This window comes from Heterocephalus glaber, unplaced genomic scaffold (assembly GCF_053883595.1).
Source record: "Heterocephalus glaber isolate CG9 unplaced genomic scaffold, H.glaber_assembly_v1.0 deba00001472, whole genome shotgun sequence".
In the NCBI taxonomy this organism is placed as follows: Eukaryota; Metazoa; Chordata; class Mammalia; order Rodentia; family Bathyergidae; genus Heterocephalus; species Heterocephalus glaber.
The window spans coordinates 98,604,970-98,626,206 of record NW_028258315.1 but is presented as its reverse complement, the minus strand read 5'-3'; the positions used below and the strand labels follow the sequence as shown (position 1 = coordinate 98,626,206).

At 50.8% G+C, this 21,237-nt stretch overlaps 1 protein-coding gene across 12 annotated transcripts in view; it reads left to right on the top strand.

Annotated features, from left to right (window-relative positions):
* Nucleotides 1–21,237, top strand: part of Adamts9 (ADAM metallopeptidase with thrombospondin type 1 motif 9) — a 141,169-nt gene that overhangs the window by 33,711 nt on the left and 86,221 nt on the right. For all 12 annotated transcript variants that reach the window (XR_002391439.2, XR_015439206.1, XM_013068095.3 and 9 more), the window contains 8 exons: nt 4,785–4,930; nt 8,880–9,061; nt 9,144–9,280; nt 10,564–10,681; nt 10,922–11,017; nt 17,502–17,668; nt 17,754–17,883; nt 18,504–18,630. Coding sequence is in view for 10 of the 12 variants with exons in the window: in XM_013068095.3 (XP_012923549.2) it covers nt 4,785–4,930; nt 8,880–9,061; nt 9,144–9,280; nt 10,564–10,681; nt 10,922–11,017; nt 17,502–17,668; nt 17,754–17,883; nt 18,504–18,630 (1,103 nt within the window). In the remaining 2 variants the exon portion in view is untranslated. The remainder of the gene's footprint in view (nt 1–4,784; nt 4,931–8,879; nt 9,062–9,143; nt 9,281–10,563; nt 10,682–10,921; nt 11,018–17,501; nt 17,669–17,753; nt 17,884–18,503; nt 18,631–21,237) is intronic.

Genomic DNA, 21,237 nt, shown 5'->3' with positions numbered 1-21,237 from the left:
CAGTACTTGGGAGGCTGAGGCAGGAGGATCGCCATGAGTTCAAGGCCAGCCTGGGCTGCACAGTGAGCCGAAGGAAAGCCTAGACTAATAGTGAGACCCTGTCCCAAAGGAATAAAAAACTTTTTTAGGAATAAATCCTGCTTTTTAAAAAAGAATCCATAGGGATAATGACATTCTGCCATTTACCAGCGGGACATCCTTGGACTGTGTTTCCGGGACCTGGCCGCTCCTCCTCCTTCCCATTGTCCACCTCACTTGGGAATAATGTATTCACACGCCAGCCCCTTGTCCTCCGCTTCACCTTGTAGAGCTAATTGCACCCAGAGTGTCTCCTTGGAAGGGGTCCTAGGAGGTGACAGTTTTACTCGCTGCCCTTGATTTTATGGAGCACTGAGACAGTGAGTTTTCTGGGCTCGCACAGGTCATCTGGGTGGTGCTGGCTCAGCCTCCCGTGGCCCTTGGTCTGTCCCCTGCTGCATCAGAAGGCGAGGCAGAGCCGAGTCAGTCCTTGGCCTCTGCTCAGCTCAGAGCTCTTCGGTCCCCACTGTCACCTGGAGGACCTGAGCTTTCCTCTTGTCTCCAGGGTGGTTACCGAGCCCAGCGAGGAGGAGGGTGGCAGTCCTGGTTAGCCATAGTGAAGGTGGTTTGGTTGGCGTGAACTGTGCACTGTCAGCTCATCAGAGTCTCCATGGCTGCAACAGCCTTCCCAGGAGCAGCGAGCAGAAGCTGCACGGCAGAGCTCTGGGACCCGCGCTGTCCTGACGGGCCCGTGTCTCGCCGAGAGTGACGCATACCTTTTGCAGGATGTTGCTTAGTGTGTGGAGGCCGCAGGTGCACAGGTGTGTGCAGGAGTCTGCTCCTCTGGTTTCCATGGCAATCACTGAACACTGGCTGTGACACTCACTCGTAGACAGTCAAGATAGGACCGCAGAGCCCTTCTAGATACAGTGATGGACAGCCGCCCACAGTCTGTGGGAGATGCCAGTCAGCTTGACACCTACCTGACAGTTTGCTTGGTCAGCCGGGGTTGAGCCATCCAGTTACAGGGCCTACGCCGAACCTGATCTCAGCAGAATCACTGGAGCTATGCTGTTGTTCTCAGTCTACCTGACACGTGCATCTGCTGGGTCCATTCCTGACATATGTCATTGCTGGAAAAACCACGGCAAAAACTGTCAAGAAGGTAGTGTGGTGACTTGTGTCACAAGCAGGCCACCGGCCTCCACAGTGGTGGGCTTCCCAGCCACTTCTGGAACAGGAAGCATGGAGAGGTCAACTGCGACTTGTCCTGATCTGTCTGTGTATCGGAAGCAGAGGAGGGACGTGTGCGTGCAGGTAACCTCAGCCTGCGAAGGAGAGGAGCAGGGAGAGGTTGCCGAAGACCCCCTCGGGTGCTGTGTGCAGGCGGAGCAGGGGCCTCAAGCACTCCAGGGCTCAGGCTGGGGACTCAGGAAAGCAGCTCTGCGAGAAAGCCATAGGTAGGTGAGCCTTGAGCTGTGGCTCAGCAAAGTGGTCAGATAGGTCTAACAGCTTTTACCACAGACACGGGTGCATATAAAATGCAGGAAACAGTACTTAGGCATTTTACAGATGCCACAGAAGGTAGATATGTTGGCATAGAAACTCTGTGTGATTTTTAAATTCTGTGTTGATGTCATAGAATTGGCAGTCTGTGTCTTTTTATATGTGGGAGCGGTTCTGAGCCCTTTGCCCGTGGATCCCTCCTTTCTGCCCTGCTCCCTCAGCAGTAATCCCTTTTAGGCTCCTGACACAATATTAGTTTGACACATGACTCACTAATGTCTCTGTATTTTCCCCCTTCTTTGGTTAAGTCCATAAACATTTTCATTTTAACCCTGTTTGTGAGACTGAGGTTTGAAACTCCTTTGTTTCAAGCCTTCTTGGAACAAAATTGACCTCCGAGTTCCCCTTCCAAACATTTTAAAAGATGCATTTATGTGCAGTATCAGTTAAATGGTTTGGGACACCCTCAGAAAGGCTGACCTTTCTCGGGCTCCAGTTCCAGCAGCCATGCTTCGTTAGGGTGCAGTGTCTGTCCTGGCAGCAGCAATGACCTGTCAGATTTGCCTGGAGAGTAGACTCAGGGCTCGTGTTTCCCAGACAGACCCTGGTCCTGTGTCCCCTCTTCCTGGGCTCCTTACTCCCTTCGGGTCCCCGCTAACGGTTGTGCCACTAGGAAAGGTCTGGTCTGCAGACCTGTTCTTAATTCTTTTTTATCTAATAAGGGACAGCAGCGGGACGCTGCAGCGCAGTACTGAGTGGGAGCGCCGGAGAGCCCCGGCCGGCCCTCCCACGCTCCGAGTCTGTGGTGGATGGGTAATGTTCTCGCAGTGCTTTGCTGCTGTGTGGAGGGAAAGCTCATGGAAGGCAGGTGTTGGGGGAGGGAAGTGTGCAGCGCCACGGCACACATGCTTCTGGGGACAGCTGCAGCCTTTCGGGATGACCGCTCTGTGCCCCTCTGTCCGCGGTTGGGAGGCAGCCACACTGCAGCGGAGCGTCAGCTCTGTCGGGCGGCCTTGGCATTTTGCTCTCCTTTCTGCCCAGTGCTGATGCCTGGAGTGAGCCTGCGGTGCCTCCACCATTCTGCAGAAGCGGGGCAATAACAGCGCCTACCGCGAGCTGTGTTGTGAGGTCAAGTTACTGATGCAGGGTGAGTCGCCTGATGCGACGCGCTCGAGACCGGAAGTGTGTTGGATCCCAGCATACTTGCACACACAAGTGCCTGACAAGATGTCCTGGGGCTGAGGCCACCTCCAAACACAGAATCCGCCCGTGCTTTGCTTTATGCACGGCATGGAGGCAGTTTTATACAGCATGTTTCAGTGTTCCTTTGTTCTGACTTACCCACCGTGTGACGCCGGGTGTGGAATTTTCCTTCGCCCATGATATTGGCACTGAAAAGTTTTGGATGTTGGAGCATTTCCGTTTTTGCTCTTTTGGGCGGGGCTGATGAGCGTGAAGTGCGGAGCGCCTGCCTTCTGTCCCCTTCCCTCGCTGTTCCATTGTCACCTGTATGCGGCTGCATACCGGTGCTTGCCGTGCAGTGCCGTGCCAAACGTCACACCGCAGAGCTGGGGCAGTGGCTCCTGGGTCCAGCACGGGAAACAGCCCTCACTGACTTGGCCCAGCCAGAGGTAGCCTTTGCAAGAGCCACCACTGCAGCCAGACCCACTCCCTGCTGACCTTTGTCCCTCTGGACTGCCTGTCTTATGTGGCTGCCCCTGGCCACAGGGGCTCTTGGACAGAGTTTAAGGGTCTGAAGACTCAGTGCGGAAGAAAACAGTGTATATATTCACCCCCACGGTCCGGCCTCTCCTTGGTGAGGTGTTCCAGGGTGCTTTGCAGATGCCTGGAATTGGGGAGAGTGCTGAGCTGTGTACATGTTATGTCTTTTCCTGTTCATATATACGGACCTATGGTAAAGCTTGATTTATATATTCGGCACAGAAAGAGATACACAAAGTAACTACCAGTAAGCAGGGCATGCACAGTGACCTGGTAACAAACCTCATTTGGGACTTATGTCTGGAGCTTTGCATGGGATGTTTGCTGACTGACTGGCGGCTCATAAGCCGCAGTTCAGGAAGCAGAGCTTTGGATAAAAGGACAAATGTAGATTGAGAGCTCGTAGAAATAATGGTATTTTAGACACATTAGGGAAAGTAGAATATATTAAAATCAATTTCGGGGTTTGTTACTTTTTAAATTGTAGCTTCTAGAAATTCGTAAAGGTTGCATATGTGGCCGGTGTGTGGTGAAGTGCCTTCCGGGGAGGAGTGGGGCTGTGGCCACAGACCGGCAGCAGCGCCTTCGGGAAGGGCCGTCCCAGCTGTGCAGGGTCATCCCCAGGAGGAGCCCTGGGGGCCGAGGAAGCTGCACGCACCCTTGGATGGCTTGTGCCCACCGCGTCCGCCCTGACCGTCCGCTCTCCCTGCGCCCACCTGGCCTCCACCCTGGCTTCTGCCGCTCGAGTCCTCACAGTAGCCGCTGCACTCCAGGGGTCTGAGCGAGCCGTGGGCCTCCCCTCCTGCCACATGCTTCCTTTGCCCCCTGCTCAGTGACCTCAGCCCCGTGTCAGGGCTTCACACCCCGACAATGACAGTGGCCGGGTTGGAATGGGCTTCCCTGCTCCCTGTGCTGCTGAGGAGCTTGATTTTGTTTTATTATTATTAGTTGTTAAACATCACGGCCCTTTTCCTGCTGCAGGTTTGGGTTTCTGAAATCATTAGTAACAAAAAAATAATAGTTTAGGGCTCTGTGTAAGAGCTTTACTCTGACCCTAAGTGCTTTCTTGGAGTGAGTGTATGGGGGCTGTATAACCAGCCCCCTCTGCCCTCTTCCCGATTTAGTTAAAGTGAGGGACAATGAGCATTACGTTTTACCGCTCTTGTGACATCTTCAGACCTTGTGAATGGAGACGCACGGCTCAGATGCTGTGCCCGCTGTGGCCTGCAGCCCACTTCCACCCCGCTCTCCCAGCCCAGGGCCTTGGTGTGCAGGGGACAGCTGCCACCACTAGAGCCCCGCCCACCTGCAGCCTGCAGCCACAGACTCACGGCCAGTGTTTCTGAGCCAGGCGCAGCCTGAAATCAATAAGCGCAAGGTCAAGACCCCCGCCGTGCCCTTGGTTCACAGCAGTGGTGCGTGTGCCGCTTGCGAGGCAGCAAGGGAAGAACTCTTGGGGGCCGTGTGGAAGAGCACCGCTGGGCATACGGGGGTCGCGGCACCAGCCTCTCCCTCACTGTTCCCCTTGTTAAACACAGCACTGCAAGTTTGGGTTTTGTGTTCCCAAAGAAATGGAGGGCCCAGCGGTTGACGGATCCTGGGGAAGCTGGAGTCCCTATGGCACCTGCTCCAGAACATGCGGCGGGGGCATCAAAACGGCCATTCGCGAGTGCGACCAACCAGAGTAAGTCCCCGGTGGCAGAGGGGAGGGCTTGAGGAGGGGCGGGAAGACCTGGGCTCGGTACCCCAGCTCTGTGTCCCCAGACCCTGCTCTGTGTGACTGTTTTTCTCCCCAGACCCCTGACTGTCAGGTTTGTCCACTGCTTGCTGCCTTTGCCATTGGTTGGCATGTCCCACAGTCAGGCACACAAAGATGGTGTAAAAACATGACATCTTTATTCCTAGCCCCGCCCCTGCTACTCTCCATAAGAAATAATCCCTGAAAAGTAATTTGACGTGTGTCATTGCAGACTTTTAAAAAATTGTGGATATAATATGTATTACATGGCATCGGTATCATGTAATTTAAAATAAGACTAATATTGCTTTTAAAGCTCAACTCCATGTCCTAGCTCTTTGAAGTTTAGAGTCGGGCCCCTTAATCTAACTGCAAATGTGGTAATTTCTTTATAAATTGCAAAACTGGCATCTACATTGAGCAAAATTATTATTGTATAATAAATGTTATATTTCAGATAGCAGGCCTACGAATGTTTTTAAATTTTGATTCAAGGATATTCCATTCAAAAGAAATGTTTAGCACTCTTTTGTGTTAGGATTTTCCCCCTTTTTAGAATCTTAGAGCAGTCCTAAATGTAATGTGGAGAGCTATAAATCACTCCATGATCGGACAGGCTCAACAAGAAAACCACTCGGTGTGACGCTGCCAGCAAAAAGAGTCCTGAGCTTCAAAGCGAAACAGAGACCCTGGCATTCAGAAGTTAAGCACCGAATCATTAAAGCCCTGGAGTAAAGGTCCTCTCCGTGCTGTTCATAAGGGAGGTTTGAAGACAGTCCTGCCCAGAGCCGAGTGTGGGCACCGACATGTGCCATTAAGATGCAACGCCCCCGTCAGTTGCACGTCGGGCTGCCCCGTTAGAGGAGGAAGGGGGTGGGCTCTGAGTGCTGTGGTCACACTGCCTGGGGAGTGTAGAGCGAGAGGGGGCGCAGGGCCAAGAGGGCGAGCAGGCGAGGCCCGGCTCAGTGTGGAGCACAGACAGGCTCGTGACGAGCGAGGTGCGGGAAGTGGCTGCTGCCATCCTGCTGGAGGCAGAGAGCCTCCTTCCTGGGACCCACCTGCCAGGTGACTGGTCCTTAGGGCGCAGTCTCATGCCCCTCTTTTGTGACCCAGGATATGTTTCCAGTAAGATCACTGGATTCTTTCTTTTTGTTTTTTCCACAGAATTGATGTGAGTAGACTTAGTTAGCATCCAGTCATCCAAAGCTGTGTTTTTAGAATGTTTTCCCTTAAAAGCCAAAAAAGCCAAAAAAGCAGCTTTTCTATGTAATGGTGCTATATCATGACCAAGCTGTAGAAACCATGTGCTTTCTAGTCTTGGCCCCCTAGTTTTTTGGACTGAACTGGTATGTAGTGCTACAGATTGGGCCCCAATTTCTTTTTGTCTTTAAATGTTCATTTTTGATTTCCATTTTGATCCATGCCCTACACCAAAGAGGATCGCACGTCTTGGTTCACAGGATGGTCCCAGTTTGTGTCTGTCCCCAGGGAGGTTACCTGCCATTAGCTCTCAGTTTTACTGTCCTGGATTGGACAGTTGATAACATGGCCTCCTGACCCCTAAGAACATGCCGTAGAGTAGAATTTAAAGCATGACCACCAAAGACACAAGCTAGAGTAAGAAAACAAGACCAAGCTCTGGACCAGAGGTGCATCCTCAGGCAGGGGCTCTGGACCTGATAGTTTGGGCTCAGAGTTTGGCTGTGAGCTTCCTGGGGCCTGCAATAAAATGATTTATAGAATTTTTCAGTCCAGTAAAATAGAAAGAAATCACACCAATTCCATATGAAAGACAGAGAATTTCCCTTTTCTAGGGCTTCTATTTTGCTCTTAAATTAGGAGATTGGTTAAATTTAAAAATATAATAAACTCATGAATTTGAGAAAAGAACAGACTGTGAGCTAGACATTTCCCACGTGAGCTTTTACATAGCAACTGCTTGTGAAATCTTTCTTTAAACAACACTGAAGATACATATCTGTTTCATCCAGAATAACAAATTTTATTTTTGGCTGTAAGAATAGAAGCAAAGCTTTTTTTGAAGCAGTTAGTTTGTTTTTCTTTCTTTGTTTCTTTTTTTTTTTTTTTTTTCTGGTACCGGGGATTGAACTCAGGGCGTTTTGCTTGCGAGACAGGTGCCATGCCACCGAGCTAAGTCTCAGGCCCTTGAAGCAGTTAGTTTGGATGAACTTTTTCCCGAATGGAGGAGCCTGTGACTCGTAAGGAAGCGCAGGTCCCCGTCTGCAGACTGCCCTGCTGGACAGGCCTGGTACAGCCCCTCCCCTCGAAGCAAACCCAGAGTGCCTTCAGCACACTCTGTAGTGGCCCTCAGACTCCTCCTCAGGACCTGCAGGCATAGGTCCACTTGTATCATTAGAGATTTCTCTGCTAGCCTAAATCTGCCTTGCCCCATTCACTGTAAATAAATGCAAAAGTTGAGGCCCATTTACAGACCAGCGTTCAGCTTTCTTCATAGGTAGAATACCCCGTGATTAGCCCGTGGTGATCTTTGCAGAGAGAGATTCCTTCCTCACTGCGGCCACAGGCTGTCCCCATTCCCTCATTCTGACAGGCACCGCCGTGCCATGTGCTCGGAAAGGAAATGCCAACTTGGCTGTGTAAGATAGTAATTAATCTGACGATTGTCTTAAGGCCTTTCCATCCCCATTTAGCACGCAATATCTTTAAAGGATCATACTAGTTGGAAAATGTGGTTAATCTTGCTTTTTAAATCTGGACTTTTTATAACTTTCAGTATTTGCCTAAATGGAAAAAATAGCTACCCAGCTAAATTACCAAATTCTAAGATTAATTTTTTCCATCCTGAAGGTAAATTTAGTTGGCTAAATCTTTCCCTACTGCACAGGACATCCAAAGCAGACAGAACGGACACCATCTAGGACAGGAGGAATACCACACAGTGCAGAAGGGAACATTCGCATTCATTAGGGTCATATGGGTGACTAAGGGAGAAATTATAGTCTGTCTTTACAGAAAAAGCTCATGAAGACCCAGAACCGGTGTCGGCTCGGGAGAGGCCTGTCTCAAGAGGGTCAGCCTGCAGCACCATCTCGAGCTCCGGCTGGCAGGGCCGGGCGGCTCTCGCCAGCCGCTCCCGTGCGGCCTTGCCTACCCTGTGTGAACCCCACTCCCTTGCCGTGAAACGAGGTGTTCCTGCCTCTCAGCATGGTTGTGGCCAGAGACAGGAACTGCACAGTGGCTCAGGAACACCAGAGAAGCTTAGGACTCAGCCGCCTTTCCGTTGAACAGACCGCGAGTGAATATTGTGGCCTGGCAGGCTGTACGGCCACGCTTGGCCACTCACCTTCCCGCCGAGCGGGCCACATAAAAGAACACTGCGAGTGTGGCTCTGTCCCAATAAAACTGTTCTTTTGCCATGAAGGCAGCGAAACCAGTGTCCCTGCTCCTGCTTCTCCTGTTCTCCTTGCCAGTGGACCTGTGCCCTCCGCCCCGGTTATGTGGGAGAGGGTGGGAGGACAGAGAGAACGGAGGCCAAGGGCACTGGAGGCTGGACCGGTCTCCTGTGAGCAGCTCCAGGCACAGAGCTGCTCCACGCACGGGCCAGGGGCCGCCTGGCACCTCAGTCTGCTTCTTACTTCCCTCCTGTGGGTTTGAAATTGAGGGCAGGGAAGGAAAGTGACCCAGCCAGGATGTGTGTCCGTGCATCTTTCCCCAAGGTGAACGTGAGCACACCGTGCCTTCCCAATGTTCTGGAGTCTGTGGAGGCAGTGCTGAGGCACACAGGCCGGGGAGCGGGGGCAGAAGCACTCTGAGAATCAGGAGCCCCGCCTTGCCCTGGAGAGCAGGGAGTCGGGTGGGAAGTGAGGGGCAGGAACACCTTACGACAGTGTGTGTGTTCTGTGTGTTTTCTCAGGCCAAGACATGGTGGGAAATACTGTGTAGGACGCAGAATGAAATTTAAGTCCTGCAGCCTGGAGCCGTGTCTCAAGCAGAAGCAGGACTTCCGGGACGAACAGTGTGCTCACTTTGACGGGAAGCACTTTAACATCAACGGGCTGCTGCCCACCGTGCGCTGGGTCCCCAAGTACAGCGGAAGTAAGTGCCCCAGGCAGGCCCCTGCCCTGTGAAGGCTGGTGTGGTGCCCAGGCTTCAGGTCACGTGCGGGTTTCTCCTCTAGTCTTGATGAAGGACCGGTGCAAGTTGTTCTGCAGAGTGGCTGGGAGCACGGCCTACTATCAGCTCCGGGACAGAGTGGTGGATGGGACTCCCTGTGGCCAGGATACGAATGATATCTGTGTCCAAGGCCTTTGCCGGGTGAGTTCCAGAGTCTTTTCCTCAATGCGCTGCCTGCTGCCACCATGGGGCTTGTGGCTTTCTTGGTAGAACAGCTGTTGCTCCTATTCGTATTTCCCAGGCCTGGTTCTCAAAGTGTGGCTCCGGAACCATTCTTAGCATCAGCATCACCTGCTCTGATGCACCTGGTACCATAGTTTGAGAACTGCGGCCTAGACATTTCTTGATGTTTTCAGCCTCTGGGTGGGTCTGCTCAGAACCCCCAAAGATGAGCTGCACCGATGTACGTACACACCCACGTATCTGAATGCTGCAGATAATCCCGCATGCTTCCTGACAGCAAGTTCCTAGATTGAACAGCTGTGCTCTACAAAGAGGTCAGGAGGAAGACGGGCCCTCACTCAGATCACCCACAGCTCAACCTGAGATGCCTCTAAGATGCCTTTTAGTTACTCTTGGAAGATAATTGAGACGTTTCTGGCAGGTAGCAAAGCATCGGAGCAGGGATTCCTCACGGGCTTGATACTCCTCTGCTGTTCTCTCTGTCAGAATTCATTGCGGAAATGTCCTTGTCAGTCCAGTCACAGAAGCTTGGTGGTTTCTCCTCCACGATTAGTTCACACAGAGGAACAGAATGGACAAGCACGTGGGCCCTCTTCTCTCGGCCTTTTGTCATTACTGAAGTCCTCCTGGACCTCACTGTACTACACTAGTCCTGTAGGTGACGAAATGCCAGAGGCAGGTGACCAAGCAGAAGGCTTCAGACTGACCACCTGCAGTCACACTGTGCCACTGAAACATGGAGGATTCACATATAGTCACATTTCCCTGCCTCTCCTGAAAAGCTAGAACATATCAACGCTGGGCATCTTTGGCTGGATAGCAGCCGTAGCTACAGTGGCCCTGGGATAAGGCGTGCGCTCTTTAGCTGGATGCTGTCCTCACCACCCTCCCCCTTGGTTTAGCCTGTTTTCATTCCATGGCAGCTTTTCTCATTTACTCCTATTATTTGTAGCCGAGTGCTTCTCAGACTTCATCCGCAGTCGGCTTCAGTAGATCCAGTGGGTCTTGAGATTTTATCTTCCTGGCCAGCATCCAGGATGCCCATGGCTACTGCTGCAAGGACCACATTTTAAGTAGCAAGGATGTAGACAATTTGGATTCTCAATCGACCCTTGCAAGTTTAAGGGAATATTGCTTTCTTTTTTTGTCATTTTGAATGCAGAGCATTGAAAGAAGTACATTACTGCCATTTTATTTTCTCTAACTATGATCATTTATTCCAAATATTTTCTTTTCAAAAGCAAGCTGGATGCGATCATGTTTTAAACTCAAAAGCCCGGCGAGATAAGTGTGGAGTGTGTGGTGGTGATAATTCTTCATGCAGAACTGTGGCAGGAACCTTTAATGCCGTGCATTACGGTAAGACTCTCCTCCTAAGACCGGGAGGATGAAGAGTTTAAAGTTTGTCAGCCACATGTAATATGTGAAAGTATTAACATCCAGTGTCATATCATTCTTGCTGCGTGTATTGCATTATCTGTCTAGCTCAAAGGCACCTAGCAGTGAGAATTGTGTGCCTTTGCTGCTTACTTTCTGTTCTGTTCTTAAAGAGAGTGAACCGAGACATGGAGAGCTGACCCTCTGCTACGTTCCCTCCAGGTTACAATACCGTGGTCCGAATTCCAGCTGGTGCTACCAGTATTGATGTGCGGCAGCACAGCTTCTCAGGGAAATCCGAGGATGACAACTACTTAGGTGAGTCGGGATGCCCCGCCGTCTACCTGTGGTCTGGCTTTCCGGAGCCGTCTGCTCACTGCCACTTCTCCGCTCTTTGGCATGTGGCAAGCTCTCAGTTGTCATGGCTCTCACAGATGCTGATGTGAAATCATTATTTTATTTCACTCTCACAGCTACACCCTCAGAATATTGACCCAAGGGTTATGTTACTGCAGTATTAAATATCAAGGGATTCACTCTGGATTTTACAAAATAGAAAGGCCCCAATTCACATTTTCAAAGTACTTGCAGATTAGCATAAAATCACTGCTCTCAGTGGGTCTTTTAAAAAGCCTGTCTGGTGGGTGACTGACTTGCAGCCGTTTTCGTAGAGGTATGGCTGGGCTTAGTTCTCCAGTTAGCAGCTGTCACCAGGAGCAGGCCACAGGCAGGCCTTCTGAGTATTTCATTCTGCCTGGTCATTCTGAAAGAGTCTATGGTAGCACTTTTCTCAAGTCGTTCCTAGAGCAGCCGCCTCTGTTATTATACAAATTCTTCATCTCTCTCTGGATCAATTCATATCTAGCCCTTATTTTTAATCACATAACTAATTCATATCTGTACCTCATGTTTAAACCTCAGCACACCAAGGACCCTGTGTTGGTTTTTGGCTGTTTGCCCAGTCCGGTCTCCACTTCGGTGCATTATCTTCTAAACTGCCAACGTGCTCATGGAGTTTGTCTGCTGCCCTTTGCAGAAAGAAAGGACGTGGGCACCGCTGGGATGATGGGCAGGGACGCAGTGTGTCGCCTTGCATACACGTCTCCTCCCTGGGAGGCCTGGGCAGGGCTGGTACCCAGACCAAGAAGAAGTCGGGGAGTCTTGGAGAGCAGTCAGTCTCTGGAGAAGCCGGTGGGCTTTCTCTCTTGAAGTGTCCAGGTGGGAGCTTGGTTTACCCATCTGAACACAGCCTAGTGAAGGCTCAGCCCTGGCATTTGGACACTGCACTGGTTAGTGGGCATTTGTCAGCTCAGACAGAGCCTACGTCTGTGTCCCGAATGTCCGCGTGGCTCACGCACTGACAGGGTGACCCTTTAGCCAAGTGTGCCAATGAACAGTAATAGTCACACCCTGCTCCGGGGTGGCGTTTTCTGCTGTATGTTACCTTTCTTTCCCTTATGTAATGTGCAGTAGCATTATGTTAGGCACAGTGAACAAAACAGATGAAAAACAAAACAAAAAAAATGAAAAATCCTTGTCTTCTCAGTACCACCCCCACCCCCTTTTCGTACTGGGGATTGAACCCAGGGCCTTTACAACTGAGCTTCCCTAGCCCTCTTTTTTATTTTGACTGGGTTTCATTGAATCATTAAATTGCCCAGGCTGGGCTCAAACTTATGACCCTCCTGCCTCAGCCTACCAGAGTGCTGGGATTACACATGTGAACCACCAGCCGAAGTAATACTTTTTCATGGGAGGAAACAGTAATTTAACAGGCAAACTCTGTACTGTTAGAAGGTGATAAGTGGTATTGGAAATCGGAACGCCATGAAGGAAGTTGGGATACCAAGGATGGAGTGGGGATTGTAGAGTCGAAATGTTCGAAATAAGAGAAAGAATGATGACGGGCAGAGGTTAGAGCGGTCGCCGAGTCTGAAGCAGGAGCATGTCTGATTGAAGAGCTGAGGGAGGTCAGGGTGGCTGTTGCTATTTGAGAGTAGTGGACATTCCTAGATGCCCTGCAGCTGATAGGAGAGATCCTGCCCCCGATGTGAGGACTTGGGCTTATATGCGGAGAGACAACGGGCACTTCTGCAGCTCTGAGTCAGGGAAGGACTCGATGCGATCATGGTTATGTTTTGGAACAGTATTATGGCATCACGTTGTGCCCAGGTAGTGGGGAAGGGTGTGAGTGGAGCAGCAGTGCTGCCCGGGACGTCATTCTAAGAACCTGAGAGACAGAGGGAATGTGCAGGTGGCAATGTATGGCAGATTCAGGTATCGTGTACAACTGGAGCCATCGTGGCTTGCTGAGGAAGTGGATCTGGTGCATAAAGAAAGAGGAGTCCAGGCTGTTTCCGAGTGAAAGAGAGTCAAAGACTCTGAGGTTTTGACCTGAGTGATGACAAAGGGCGTTGTCATCCCGAGCGTGAAGGCTTGACACGTACTCTCCATGTGACTGCTGGTGCTTTACGATCAGGGCTGTATCTTTGCGTCTTCAGCCCCTGGTACGAGCCCTGTGTGAAACAGGCACTGAAGAAACAATCGCTGGACTGTTGAGCAGGCATCCTCCTGCTGTCCTGGCTGAGAGCCTCCTATGTGCTTCATGGGGAATGGAGTCACCTTGGAGATACAGATTGTCCCTTCTTTCAAAGGCCGTGTAGTCTCACTTGTATTTGCTGCTCCATGGCTGTCTCAACCCTAAATACCCAAAGGCGTGCCAACTTCCTAAGAGACAGGGCTGGCGGTGACGTGAGTGTCAGAGTGTGTGCTTAGCATGCACAGGGCCCTGGGTGCAATCTCAGCACCACATACAGAAGACTTGAAATAAAATTAATGAAGTTCTTGGGAACCATTTTCTCATTGTTTGGGGGATCCCACATTTTACATTTCTCCATTGTATTAAATGGGTCAAACATTGTACCCATGCACTTGGTTATAAATTTGAGCATGTGTTTGCATGGCCTTACTACTTCTTGATTAAATCAAGCATCATTACATACAGTCTTTGTTATAAATTAATGTCCCAAGAGCTGGAAGCTATGCTTTTCTTCTCCTCAAAGGAAGAAGGATTCCCTTCTATTCTTCTCCTTGGGAAAAAAATCTCCCTCCGAGTAGTGGCCTTAATTCATTTCTACTTAATCAGGCTGTGTCAGGTACCTGCATTCAGGGAGGGCCCCTGGTAACCTTTTATTCTTCACTGGAGGTTTCTCAATCTCCTTGTAAGAATGAGAACAGAATCAGAGATTTGTCATCTGGGACAGGTGGCCTGGGCCATTCATGGCTCTTTCCTGGAGTACTACGGGAAAGTCACCTGCCAGCCTGCCACCGTCTGGCTAGCAGCAAATGTGACCTGTGCACAAGTGTGGGGAGCGAGTCACAGTCCTCGGAGGGAAACCCGAGTGTGAAAGTGGTTGCGCAAGAGGCTAGGAAGAGCGTGGTGCCCTCCAGTGCAGGTGTGCGAATGTTTACCCGGCGCCTGAGGCAAGGTGCAGCCCACACCCCACCCTGGCCTGGCACTGGCACTGTGGCTAAGCCAGCTCTCTCCTTCCCCAGTGGCCGTATAAGGCCCATTAGCCATGCTCTTCTGGTGCATCTTGCAGGAGAGGCCTCTGCAGAACCCAGTCTGGTGGGTGCAGCGGTGGGGGGGGGGGGGAGGCAACCCAGGAAATTAGCTCCCTAATCGCATTAGCAGGAGACTGAGCAGGAGGCTCTCGTTTCAGGAAACTATTTGTTTCACAAGGTACCGGAGCAGAAAGTCTGCTGTCAGAGCCCCCTCCCTCCCAGTGGGCTCCAGCCCAGTTGTCCCATGGCCGCCATGTGCGTCTCTTTCGGAGAAAAAGTAGCCCTCTCGGTGATGCTTATTTGCCTCCGGGACACTTAACCCCTGACGAACTGTGGCAGTGGCAAGGTGGGATCGATCAGGGGCAAAGCAGCAGGAATTTCCTTGCATCTGATGACTTTATAGATACCTAGGCCTAAACTATTTCTCAGAGCAATCCTGGGAGGAGCCTCCCCATTGAGCTCTGTCCCCCGCTCCCCACCTTTACCTGGGAGAAGGAGCATGGGGAGGGGAGGCGGAGTCAGCACACGCATGAGTGGGAGCCTGGAGCAGACCCCAGGATTAACCCGAGCAGACCCAGGAATCTGAACAACACTGGATTTTCACTTAGTTTACAGACCTGCCACGTAACATTCTGTTTCCCCCTCAGGCGACGTGTCAGGTGGGTAGCTAGCATGCCGTTGAACTTGAAAGAATCCGGTGGTTTTGTTGAAAGCATGTCACCGTGTAGTGACCAGCCCTGGGCTGTCTGAGCCTCGGAAACAGCCTGTCTCCCCTCAGTGACCCAGGGAAGCTCTGCCTCAAGATCGGCTGTGGGAGCTTCGGGCAGAACAGAGCAGGGTTGTCCGAGGTTTACGTGGCCTGGGAAAGCCATTCGGCTGCCAGTCCCGCTCCGTTCCCCTGGTCACAGGTCTCAGCTTTAACCAGTCATCAAATGAGTGCCTACTAAGGGTTGGGGTCTTTCTTGAGTTTTCAAACAAAAGTGAACTTTTAAATGATTTCTTTACTAAAAACCTCTTGCAGTCTAGCAAATGAGGGCTTTAAATTTGCAAAGCTCTGGAACCTAAACATATTTGGTTTCTATTTGTGCACAAAAGACTGCCTGAGCTCCTTTTTTCATCTAGTGCACATTTGCTGAGTCCCTTGGAAAATGTTAGTGGTGAGCAAGCTCTAGAGACAGATTTTCACGATTAGAAGACACCTGGCCTGGGAAAATTAATTTGAATCTTTAAATTATGCTGTTCTCAACCATGGCGTGGGCATCTTTACTGGACCCGACCTCAGAGAGGTGTGGTAAGGAGACACTGGCCTGACGGGGTGCACACGCTGAGGGACCCGCCAGGAGAAGGAGCAGCTTTCTTAAAATGGAACCAGAAGTTCGTAGTAAATACTGGAGGGAGAGAATGTAATTGGGATTTTACTTTGAGAAAATAATCAAAAAGCATGAAGATCAGTGTATTTTGTCTTATGTTCTGTTTCAATTTTGACCACGCCAGTTTTTAGAATGGATAATAAAAAAACCATGAAATAGTTTTGCATATGTTTTCCAGGGGGGTTGTATCTTAGGAAAGTAGTACTTTCTTCAGTTGAAATGTGAATTCAAACTCTGAATTCCGAAACTCGGAGCGGGAGTCGTTTAGCGAGGGCTCTGTGGCTTTCTTACCTCGGTGGTCTTGAGCCTTTCATATGTGAATTTCCCCTTGGAGGCAGCTGTTGGCTCATCCTCCATGTCAAGTTTCTTTCCATTCTTTATTTTTTCACTTGTTGTGAGGTATATTTAACAGCTGAAAACTGTATATATTTGAACTGTACAGCTTAACATTTTGATACACCGATACATTGCAAAATAATCAGACTTAGCGTCTTCTGGAGCAGTTGCCGTCTTCTTATGTCTGTGTGAGGGAGCGTAGGCCTTTCGGGCCTGCTCTCCTACCGAGCAGTCATGTGCGGTGCAGGACGCTCTTGCCGTTCATCCCCCACGACTCGGTCTTTGTCCCTTTAGGCACACTTCTCCCCTCTCCCCTCCTTCCAGCCCCTGGTGACCGTCGTTTCTGATTCTAGGACTTTTACTCTTTCAGACCACAATTCATCTGCTTTCGTCAGGTCCTCATTTAGCCAGGGGCTTCACACTTGCTTCAAGCAGTTTTCCAACATTTCTTTTTCACCTTCGTTGATTCTTTCATCTTTTGCAAGATTTACAGCAGGTTCATTCAGTCTTAAAAACTAAGTGTTTATTGAACACCTACTCCCATGCTCAGTAAGAAATAGATACACTTGTGAACGAAGCAGCGCCAGCTTACCTCAAGACATGGTGGCTTAGGGTGGCAAATGTGTACGTCAGTTTCTCACATCAGGAATTTGGGAGTTTGGGCATGAGGGCTGGCGTCAGGGCACCGTCCTGATGGCAGTCAGGGCTGTGGTGTCATCCAAAGGCTGGACTGAAGCTGAAGGACCCAGTTCCTGATGATGAACACAGAAGCTCTGGGTAAAAGCCTTGGTTCTTCACCCCTGGCTGCCAGGGCCTTTACATGGGCACCTTCCCAGCCTGGCCACTGGCCCGGCTTCCCCACAGCCAGAGACTAGGGCAAGCAAGGGAGCCACCGTGTCTTTGCTCTGGCCGGGGAAGTTGCCCCAGCATGTCGTCAGCACTCCGGTGGCTTCACTGTCAACCTCCCTGGGGCGAGAGGGGAGGGCAGAGCAGGAGAGAGGGAAGCATCGTGGGTCATTTTTCAGACCTGCAGGGGCCTCACGGGGAGGTGACAGGAGACCATCAGATTGACCTCGTAGTTTCAGATTTCATCATTGGGCAAGGAAGACTTGACAAAGACTCAACAGTTCAACTAATTGTGACATGTGCAGCTTTATGTATTTACGTGGGGACCGGTTGTGTGAGTATTCAGTTCTTTGGGATACATTTTCAAGCCAAAATGCTTTTGCTTGCATCTGTAATCCTGCAGTGTGGCCCGTAACAAAGGCCGGGCTCACAGTCTGATAACGCTGTGTTACACTTACTTAGCTTCCACAGGCACCATCTCGCTCTGCTTTACAAGTAGAGCTGGAGACAGAGACGGAGAGTGACTTTTCGAGCCACACAGCTGGCAAGGGGCAAACCAAGAGTGAGCTCATGCTTGCTGGACTTGAAAGTTCCTGAGCCTTCAACCTCTGCCTGTCCCAGGGCCCTTCATGCTCCACACGGCTGGTCACTAGCAGACGATCAGCAGGGTATTTTCTCATCCACAGCTTTGTCAAGCAGTAAAGGGGAATTCTTGCTAAACGGGGACTTCGTTGTCACAATGTCCAAAAAGGAAATCCGAATCGGGAAGGCGATGATTGAGTACAGCGGCTCTGACAACATAGTGGAGAGAATTAACTCCACCGACCGCATTGACCAAGAGCTTGTGCTTCAGGTAGAAATCTGGCCACGAGCCACGCCCCTCCCTCCCTCCTGGGATGCAGTCCGCAGACCTCTGTCCATCTGCCCCTGCTCCCCAGGTGCTGTCAGTGGGGAAGCTATACAACCCCGATGTGCGCTACTCGTTCAACGTCCCGATTGAAGGCAGACTGCAGCAGTTCTACTGGAATAGCCGTGGGCCCTGGCAGGCCTGCAGCAAGCCCTGCCAAGGTATCTGCCTGGAGCTGCAGGTTTGGGGACGCGGGAGCTTTCTAAAGCTTTCTTTTTCTTTCTTTCCTTTTTCAGAACCCCACGTGGATGTAATCTGTACACTTTCCACCTGCCTGATTCCCTAATGTCCTCTCTTTGACCCTGTCTGGCCACTAGGGCCTGGCAAGTTGAACTTATCCTAAGAGGGTTGTACTCACGTGTGAAGCCAAGCAGAATCAGCTCCGCCACTTTAATTTCCCAGAGATGTAGCTTTAGCCATCACAGTCTAGGATATTTATTTTGTTTCTTTTAATTAAATTACGGTCAGCAGACGATAGCCGTGGGCCAAAGCCCAACCTGCCATCAGCCCTACAAACAAAGTGTTAGTGAAACACAGTAGCCAGGCACCTCCTGTGCAAAGGAGGTGTTAGTGACACACAGCCACTCTGTCATGCCTCTGTACCATCAGCGGGCAGCTGCTGCGGCCCGTGGTGGCATCGTTGAGAAGTGTGATGGAAGTGCCCATGAAACTGAAAATGCATACTGCCTGGCCTTGTGTAGGCTGTGTCTGCCAGTGCTTGGTCTAAATAATTTGTGACCTAGGTCATTTTCTCTGAATAATTTTTACCTTCTCTGCTCAGGGGTGCGGAGACGGAAGCCTGTTTGCACCAGGGAATCCGACCAGCTTCCTGTCTCTGATCAGAGATGTGATCGGCTGCCCCAGCCAGAGCCCATCACAGAGGCCTGCGGTACAGACTGTGACCTGAGGTGAGGTGTGGCGCCCCACCCTCGCTCTGAGGGGAGGGTCTGCAGGTGCACATCCGCAGGAGGAGCTGGTTTTGGTCGTCCTTCCTTCCACTCCCACATGTGCGTCAGCCAGCTCTCCACTCCCCTGGAACCCATCAGCCAACACGCGCTGGGGGGTTTCCTGATCTCCTAAGAATCAAAAATGGTTCATTAGGGCCGGGAATGTAGCTCAGTGGCACCGTGCCTGCCTCACAAGCACAAGGTCCCAAGTTCAATTCCCGGTACCAAAAAAAAAATGGTTCATTAGAGTATGACACTGCCAGAGAAATTCTCATCCAGCCCTCTCAGCTCAGTGGGTAGATGCCAGCCCCATGATAGAGTCGTATCTTAGGCGATAGTTTGGTTTGAAAGCCCACAGAGAAGGGGGAAACTGGATCCCTGTGTGTGCCCATAATGGTTTGTGTCCATCCAGAGTGCACAGCGACCAGCAGCGGGCTGTCAGACACACAGCAGCTGCAGTGCACTAAGGTACTGTCACGGAAAGAACGGAAGGAGATCTATATGTGAATCCCTAGGTAGCCCAGCGACTCTCTGTAAGGGAAGCATGAAGTCTGGGGCAGGAGTTCTGAGTGAGTGCTTTCCCATTGCCTGCAAGGTTGACGGTGGCACGGTTAGGCACGTGAAAGCCATGGGAGGGGAACGCAGCAGGGGGGTGCTGCTCCGTCCAGCTACAGAAGAGAGCCGGTCAGCACCGTGGCAAGGGGACGGGAACGGCACCTAAGCAATGCAAAGGTCCGTGTCAGCAGGGAGGGTTTGCTCGCTGCCTGCAGTGCTGGGGCATCCATCATCAGGCCCCTGAGGCGCTCCGAGAACAGAAGAGTTCTGGGATCCATTAGTCATGTCTGCTGAGGGAGTCGAGGTGGCACTTGTAACACGTGTGCCATAGCTCTGCCAGCCCTCACCTGAGATTCTGACTCAAAGCCAGGACCTTCCCACCCACCACCCTTCCTCTGCCCACTGTCACTGACTTGCTTGCTCACTGGCTCGCCAAAAAGTCATTGTTAAGTTGGCGTTTTCATTGTCAGATTGACAAGTCATTGTTTAAACAAAAAATGACATTAAAAGGTAAACATTCATACTGACACTGGGCAGTATTCTTGTTCTGGGTAGTGTACATATAAATCATTTGCTTAAGCCAGTTGAGTTAAATTAGAACTAAAGGTTCTTTCAGTAAAAAATAGTCAATGGGTAAAATAAATTAGTCACTCAAGTTTAATGGGATAGAACTGAATTGGTTAATATGTTCCTTGAGATACTCCATAAATTGAGAAAGGTGGCCTTTTCAGATTAGTCCTATATATCCACTCAGGATTGTGTCTCCCCCTCTGCTGTGAAAGTAGTAATTGAAGCCAGCCATTGTCTAAGATTTTAACAGTTATGTGTCATCTTTTTAACATTCTCATATTAATAGGATAGCTTTTATATATTTTTTTTTCAGTACCTGGGATCGAACTCAGGGCCTTGCACTTGCCAGGCAGGTGTGGCCCCATTGAGCTACATCCCCAGCCCTGTAGGATAGCTTTTATATTATTCTATTGTCTCATACATATTATACTATCCATTTCTCAAACAGTGCCATGATAGAAGCATTACCACCATTTTTACAATAAGCAGAACAAAAACAGGGCTGACAGAAGCTATCCAAGCAGCTCAAGGTCACACTTCGGTGTGGCGCAGCTTTAAGTGGTCCATGACACCCAGCCTCTGAGCTCCCTGCCGACGAGGCTGTCTCCATTCTCAGCGCTCCCAGAACCTGTTCGGCGTGGCTTTTCCTCCTCTGTGAGAAGGACTCGTGCCCACCAGTCTGTGCCCGCCGTTTCCTGCCTCCTGCCCCTTCTCCCTTACCTGGTGTTTCTCCCCCAGCTGAATCGGCCCCAGCTGGCCCAGTCTCAGGGGCAGCTGCCAGTGCTGTGGGCCCGCTGCCCACAGTGTGCGGCCTGCTCCGGGGCTGGCAGAGGAGGCGAGTCTGTGCAGAGCCTTTCGAGGAACACAAGGTGACCATTGAAAACCAACAGCGCTCCTTCAGTTCCCCTCAGGAGCACCAGGTCCAGCGGAGATAATGTTGCACTGTTATTGCACTGTTACTTGGAGAAGCTAACGTTTTCCCTGCCAGCAGATTCCAGGGAATTCGAGATGGTGCTGGCTCACTTGATCCCTGGAAGCCTTCTCAAATGGCTTTCTCTGCACTGGTATTTATGCAGTTATGTGATGTTTAAAATCTGTTTGGAGAGTGAAACACCAAGGACAATACTAAGGCATAATAGTCGAGGCTGCTTTTCTCGAGTGTTTGTCCTGTGTGTCAGATGCTGTGCATGCCTCAGCCCGCCTGATCACCATAACCCGGTGAGCTAGGCGCTGCTCCCTTCATGGCAGTGTGGAGCCAAGGCTCTGAGTGGAGCAGCTCAGCTTGGTCCCCACATGGCCGGTGCAAGAGTGCATGGCCCGGTCCAACCCCTCGGGGCCACCACTTGCCCAAGGGGAGCCAGGGCTAAGTCCTCTCGCTTCATGTAGCACCTTTGTCAGGTGTGCTAGTCTAAACTCCATTTGGAGAAATCACAGTTTAAAACA